Source organism: Punica granatum, chromosome 5, assembly GCF_007655135.1.
Source record: "Punica granatum isolate Tunisia-2019 chromosome 5, ASM765513v2, whole genome shotgun sequence".
Taxonomy (NCBI): domain Eukaryota; kingdom Viridiplantae; phylum Streptophyta; class Magnoliopsida; order Myrtales; family Lythraceae; genus Punica; species Punica granatum.
In genome coordinates, this window is record NC_045131.1 from 1,889,074 (window position 1) to 1,897,002 (window position 7,929).

Sequence of the window (7,929 nt, forward strand, 5' to 3'; positions counted from 1 at the left end):
GCCAAGCTTTTGTCGTAGTAGATACGTGCTTGTATATTACGATGGTTCAAGAAGTTATTTAATTTATGTAATTTCTTAATTATTTTTAGAGAACTTTTAGTATTGTTTCGCGGTCGAAAAAACCCTTCATTTTATAAATTTTAAAGTTTATTTTGTGAGTTTTAATATAATATTAAATATCATAAATTTGTGAAGAATAAGAACCAATAAAATATCTAGCGTATTGACTGATTTTTTTTTGTTATTTTTATGGGTTTAAATAGTTAATATGCCTACTAAATGACATAGGAATGAAAGATTTAATCGTGATAATTAAATCATACAAAAGAAGATGATTGAAATATATAATATTATTCTGAAATGAAAAGGAAAAATTATTCAACAACTATAAGGAGAAGTAACTAGATTTTTATGAGGTTATTATTGTCATAAAACAGTAAAGATAAAAACTATTATACTAGAAAATATCTCATATACACATAATAACATGAATAAAAGGTATACATAATAGTGATACTCATAATTAAAATTTAAAATACATAAGAGCATACCGATCGTGAGAGAAGCATGTCATAGTAAGGTGCGCAGGGAGAAATAAGAGTAAAAAGAAGATAGCGTAGAACATGAATTTTTCAGTGTCCTATTAAATTATAGGATCTTTAGTACATTAACCTAAGGAAAATATTATTTCATGTTCTGTTTTTGTCTTCTAAACAAGAGTTCATGTTAGGTATATATACAGCCAACAAACATGTGCACAATTTTTACTTATTTTATGGGAAGAAAAGGAATGGTTTAATTGAGGATAAGCATCGGTTTTCCATATTGCAATATTATATTACATATATATTTTTGCCTCTGAATGTGAAGGTTTGATTAATTTAGTATATCCTATTTGATATGTGGTAGGTAGTTGCTTTGAAAGTTCTGTGAGATAGAAGGACCCAAAACAAAAAATTGTTAATTGACATAAAACCCCAACCTGCTAGGGGTTGACCATTTATTGTCATAGGACAGAGACTGCCACCAGTGAATTATGACAAAGGGGGGGTTCACTTAAGGTAGAAGAGAACCCGATAAGTTTGAAATGAAGAGCAGGAGAAAAGAATATGAAAATTTTGTAATTTTTCTTTGGAAGAAAAGAATATGGAAGAAGCGGCTGGAAATCGACATAAAGATATTATTATGCAAGGGAATCTTTCCAATCTCTGCATATTTTTAATGGCATGAATTTCCTAGAATTAGCCCGATTTGTCAAATTTGGCTGTGCTGAATTTCTTCGGGAATCTGACTCATTTCACGTTTCCAATTGTTCAAACATAGTCATCCATAGGATGCTTGCAGAGAGAAAAAGAACATAGTAATAGAAAATTGGCAAGTTGCAGGGTTTTCCAGAAGCTCCATATATTTATTTTTGGATGTGTTCTAGAAGGTCCATATCGTGCAAGCATCTTTCAGTGAATACGAATTTTGCCCCTAATTCACCTTCTCGGACTATATGCGGACTGGGTTCGACCTTTTGTGTATGGGCTGAATTCCGATATTGGGTTCAAAACTGTCATTGCTGCTCTCAGCTTACCCATGTCATCTTGATATGAGGAGGAAACTTATTGCGAGGATGTGAATTCCGGCTTCCGAGCATTCAGCTCTTTAAGTCAGTTGGAGTTTCCAGTAAATGCTTCATTGGCTGCCTGCTGCCCCTCCATGACCTCATATGGCTATTGCCAAAAGAAGGTTGAAAGGTCGCCAGTGGAATTAGCTAGGACGATGTGCCACGTCCAGCAACCTACTATTGACTAAGGCCTCCAATTTCGGGTATTACGGCAACCTGTGTTAATGGGTGACAATGATCTCTTGTCACTTTGGATATGCTAATTTGCTAACATCCACCATAATCACAAAGATGATCAATCGCCATACTCAGAATCTCAGGTAGAGATGGAAATTAACTACTTCTACTTCTGATATATAGACTTTCCCTAAAAAGAGCAAGTTAAGGAGAAAAATGGAGCCTTCAGTTATAACATCCTTGCTTTAATGATTTATGTATGTATATATAGAGTAATCTTTGGAAGTGTGTTGTAGCTTTGATGTATAGATTGATAGTTACATGCCCTAACGTTCATTGCAAAGTTAGGGTCTTGGCTCTGCAACCTTAGAACTAGAATCAGTATAATGATGTACACCAACCCGTTTGCCTAATGGAAGTATCAGCCAGGTACCTCTATAACGAACAAAAACTTACACTAAAATGAAGCCAGACGCTAGCCATAAAGGGAGTAGCCTCGGGGCTACTATATCCTATCCATTCTGGCAAGGAGCTCAATTTATGTCAGAGTAAATGGTATGTTGAGATGTTAGCTACTCTGATATATCCGTAAAAAAGTTAAATCAGTTCAATTGTCTCCTGGCTCGGGACTGTTTGGTATGTGTTAATCTTCGCAGTGGAACACTAGAAGCAAAAAGTATAAACAAAAAAACTCAAAAATCTTCACAGACCCTCAATGGGAGATATATCAATCATCTTCCACCTGAGAGAAGTGAGTCTGCAACAGAGGAAGAAACTGCGAATGCTTGGTCCATTGAAGAAGGGTACGACATAACAAAGTCGTCAAACGCCTCTTGATGTGCGAACCTTACCCCAGGCGAAGGGATGCTTAGGGAGGAGGATAAGTCCTGTATTGGCAGGTCTCCTTCCAAGTACTGCAACGCTTGCCGCATTGTCGGTCTCGCCCTGGGCTCCGAGTGGGAGCACACCAGGCCCAGCTTCAGCACCAGCTCAACTTCCTCAGCTACGAGGTCTCCACCCAAGTTCGGGTCCCTCGCCTCAAGAATCCCACCTCCTCCGCTCCAGCAGGAGAACACCCAGTCGACCAAGATCACGTCCTCAGTCCCTCGTTGCTCGATCGGCCTCCTTCCAGTTGCCATCTCAAGGAGGAAAGCCCCAAAACTGAAGACATCAGTGGCCTTCGTGGCCTTACCAGTCCTGGTATGTTCGGGAGCAAGGTATCCTAGAGTCCCCACAACCTGTGTGCTTTGAGGATCGGTCCCGCGGTCATACAGCCTTGCAAGCCCGAAATCTGCTAATCTCCCATTCAATTCAGCATCAAGAAGGATGTTGCTCGCCTTAATGTCGCGGTGGATCACAACCTGGTCCCACCCTTCGTGGAGATACAAGAGCCCTGAGGCGACCCCCTTTATGACCCTAAACCTTTGGGTCCAATTGAGAGTCACTTTGGGCTGGTTGAAGAGGTACTTGTCGAGGCTTCCATTTGGCATGTAATCATACACCAAAAGGAGCTCACCCTTCCTCCGGCAGTACCCAAGGAGTGTGACTAGGTTACGGTGCCGGAGCCGACCAATGCTGACAATCTCTGCCACGAATTCCCGCATACCTTGCCTGGAATCATGAGAAATCCTCTTCACAGCAATCTCGATATTTGAAGTGCGCAGCACCCCTCGATAGACCCTCCCAAAACCACCTACACCCAACAGCTCCTCGTCCCGGAATTCCCTCGTGGCTATGTAGAGATCCTTGTACTTGAACCGGTGGGGCCCATACCGGAGTTCCCAGTCCTCAAGAACCTCCGCACACTTCCTCTTCAACCTAATGTAATAAACCAGTCCTGAGATCAACACGGACACGGAAAATAAGCATATTATGGGAACTCCAACTGTTAGCAGCTTAGGAGTCGGCTTCTTTCCTATTCGGGGAAGGTTGGGAAGCTTAGACAGGGCAAGCTCCTCTAATTGTCCATTCATCTGGAAGCTCCAGCCGAGAATGTAATGGGAAGTTAAGAGTGAACCGGTCGAGGATGAGAACCCAACAAACATGGTCTCCTTGACAATTGGCGAGAGATCGAGCGATTGGGACAGGAGTGGAGTGCTTGGTCTAGCAACGCTGAAGGGCGCTAAAGTTACATTAATTCTCTTCTCAGTCCCGTCATAGTCCACCCAGACTTGCATAGGTCGGCCGCTGATAAGGGTCAGGTTTTCAAATTTTCCAGCACCACCATCGGGGTAGTACCCTGCCGGAGCAGCGTGGGTAGAGGCCAGGCTGTTGATGTCGATCCCGACATGATTATTATTGATGTCCTGGAACTCAGTGCTCTCTATCGTGTCGAGCTCGATGGCAAACACATGGCTGGTGGTGTTCCCATTACTGGTTGCATTAAAGAGTCCGAGGTACTGGCTCGGGAGGGTCCCGGGGAGGCCCATCTGGGGGGCAGCCACAAAGGCGATCCCATGGCCACCCACTTCTGGCTGATTGGAGATGATTGCAAACACGAACGTGGTGGAGAAAGAGAAGACGGAGCCTTCCATTGAGTTCTTGAAGGATACTGGGCGGGGATAGAATGCATGGCTCGTTCTCTGCATTGATTCATTGGTCAGCCGGAGCAGGCCATTGGAAGTGATCTGTGCAATCCCATCGAGGTGTAAGTCAACTGGTCGGAAGCCGTCGAAGGTGAACCCGAACCCTTGGCCTGAACTCAGTCCAGCTCGGAGGAAAATGAGAGCAAGGAAGAGCTTGGAAATCATGGCCCGCGCCGGAAAATCCAGGGAAGGAAGTAGACTGCAGCGTCTCTCTATTTAGTAGTTGCCTCTTTAAGGTCTCAATTTCTGCCTCATGCCTGAGGCAATACGCTGCAGCTGATACGTCTGCATCATGTGACTTTTGACCTTGTATAAGCAAGAATGAGGTTACTGAACCCTGAAAATGCTAGTTTCATTTCTCGTGGTCCAGCTTGACCTAACCAAAGGTATTAAAATAATTAATGTATTATAGCCGATTCGTCTGAAATAAAATAGTTTCGGTCAACTTTGAGCACCCATGCTTGTTATCGTGTTAAATTAACCGCAACGCATGACTTGATTTATGTTGAAATATATGTATTTTGCCTGCGGCTTGTGCTGTTAGAGGAGGGAAGAGTTTGAGGACTGGTCAATATGGCCCATTTATTCTCCAGCTTCCTTGGATTTTTCTTCTTCTTTTTTTTTCGGTAGTTAGCTTCCTTGGATTTTTCCAAAGTACACATAGAATTTTTTTTTTTTTTGGGGGGGGGGGGGGGGGGGGTGGGGTGGGGTGGGGGTTGGGGTGAGGACAAAAATTTCATTGGGCATTAATTAATATAAGGGAGAGCAAATCAACGGTTAGATCTTAGAGCTAAAGCGTCTTTGTCCTTTTGAGACTTCATATCATAGGGCACATATAATTATAAAGTCAACGACGTACCATGTGCATCTCATTTCACTAATATCGGGGCATGGGAGACGATAGCTGGAATCAAGGATAAGCATTAGCTTCTTGTATAATTTATCCAATTTGATATATGTGTAGGTCGTTGCTTTGAAAGTTCAGTTTGTAAAGGATCCATAATATGAAATTGTTAAGCCAGTGGTAGGAGATAACCCTGCTTTTAAAAGGACAAGCAACCTCAATTTCACATCTGATTAATCATTAGCGTAAATTGGAGAAAGTTGGCAGATAGATAGAGAATCATTTATAGAATCTTTTGTAATAGCATTTATAACATTTTAATGGGTTAGCTATGTATCTGTATTAGTACTATCAAGGACAAGGACTCTATTTATTAGATGAAAGATGATCTTATTGAAATTTCATTCGGCTTGAACTCAAATAGTTAGAACCCGTTGGGGTTTCGAACACCAGAGTGCACACCAATATACCTAAGACCATTTTAAACTAATAATTTCAAAAGAAAGATAAAAGAAAAGGGAAAAATTGTGCCAATTTCCATACAAGGAAGATGGAATGATCCGTTGTAAATCGAATCACTGCTTTTAAGCAAATTAGTCTTTTCCTATCACTAGTATATTGAAGAAGAAACAACATAATGAAAAATGGAGTTCAGCACAGTAACACTTGCCTTCAACCTGTGATTAGGAGGGAGGTTACCGTCTCGATATTCCACATTGGGACTTCCCATATCTTACACCTTCCTTGTAGATTAGCTCGACGGAATGGATTTGGAAATTGCAAATCCTGGGCAACCACTGGTTCTTGTTGTGACTCGCAATTCATCTTCCCGGACTATATGTGGACCCGAGGTCGACCTTTGTCAAGTGGGCTGAGTCCTCATAATGGGCTCAAACTGTATGAAAAGATGTTTGTGGGCCTTGTCTTTTCCCCCGAACCTTGAAGGACTCTCCATCTCACTGTCTTTGATTCTGGAAATCAAAAAGCAATCAATATAATCAAATATATAAAAATTGAAAAGCACGAGCAGAAATTGACATGTACGCTCAAAATGCAAATTCCGAACTCATTGTTTCTTTAAATATTTTATTCTCCAAATAATTTATAACTTTTTGAGAATGTAAAAGGATATTCAAGATTTTAAAAACTTTAACAATTCCTATGCTGATGTTAAATACAATTTTCAAAAAATATCATTATCGATATGAGATTGATAACTGTTTTCCATTTAATAATATTACTAGCATATGTATCCATAAAAAGTTTAAAATAAAAACAATTGTCCCTTAGTGAATTGTGAAATTAAAAGTAAGTTCCTTACTAAATTTAAAATTATGGCACTCTAAACTCACAGAGTAAGATTACATTTCATTTTATAAATTTTACTCTCAACCACTACAAAAAAAAAAAACTGCCATTTACTGATGGCTATTTTCCATCAGTAAAAATCGAAAAATCCTTCAGTAACCACCTTTGAGCCTATACTGACGGAATAGTGGACTTTACCTATGGTTTTTTAACCCGTTAATATAAGTTCGTGGCTATACACATATACTGACAGCATTACGATTAATATTTCCAAGTTCTTTATGAACGAAAGTTCCCGCTGCAAATTGCAAATCTGTTAGTACATTACCAGATTTGTCGACAGATATTCCATCGGTTTAAGTCATTTTCTAAGTCATATCCACTCTCTCGTATAACTTATACCGACAATTTCTCATCACTGTAGCCGCAAGTTTAGTGATGGACTATCCATCGGTAAATGACTTTTTTGTTTTACATCTATACTAACAGCATACTCATCACTACTTGCCTATCGAAGACATAGTATGAATAGCAAAAACCCATTGACAATGTGGTTATCAAAACAATTTGAATATTCAAGACATTTAATTTTGCATAATATTTGATGTAATTATAAGCCACCCAAAAGTTCAAATAAAGCATAATCAATCATAGGAAAAGGTGTCTAGGCATCAAAACTGCATCTACTAATCAACAAGAGAAAACTGCCCATGGGGATTGGAAATTACACTTGGGATTTAATTTTTAGGTAAATTGCAAGAGAGCCCTCATGTCTTCCATTTCCGATTTTTCCTGAGTCCCCAACACGTGTCGGGCTTGCCCTTGATGAATTTTATGACCGTTTGAACTGTGAAATAATCAAAAATATTTTCCTTAAAAGCCCATGAAATGACCATTTTGCCCCTTGTTATCGTGGTCATGCCGGATCGTCGGTTTCAAGTCCAATTGAGTTCAAAATCGACTCCGGGTCAAAATCGTGTGTCTACATATATATAGTCAACCTTGAACTTTCTAATTTATAATTTTTAATATAATATTATTCAACAATGTAAAAAGTGTAAAAAATTTAACTTTTTAAATTTGAAAATATTTTACTAAAGTTAAAGTAATAGATAATATATTTTTAATTTAGATAATTGATAAATGTATAAATTTATCTTTTCTCTACTTTTTCATTAATTTGGTTTTTCTCTTACCCTATTTATGAAATTTAATTATGAGTAGTCCTATATTTTTAATACTATAATTATATTCTTTCAACTCGTGATGGATCATCATTTAGAGTCTTTAATCATTATTAATACACACACACATATATATATATAAATATTAAGTTTTATATATTCCAAACATTACTATTATAGCTATACCTAACAAAATAAGAATAAGATAACAAAAACTAA

At 39.0% G+C, this 7,929-nt stretch overlaps 1 protein-coding gene across 1 annotated transcript; it reads right to left on the reverse strand.

The window, feature by feature from the left end:
• Window positions 1–2,062: 2,062 nt before the first annotated feature.
• On the reverse strand, window positions 2,063–4,807 carry LOC116206893 (L-type lectin-domain containing receptor kinase IV.1-like). The gene has a single exon (XM_031539727.1). The coding sequence runs from the start codon at window positions 4,537–4,539 to the stop codon at window positions 2,521–2,523; it is 2,019 nt and encodes a 672-aa protein (XP_031395587.1). The 5' UTR covers window positions 4,540–4,807; the 3' UTR covers window positions 2,063–2,520.
• Between the last annotated feature and the right edge of the window lie 3,122 nt (window positions 4,808–7,929).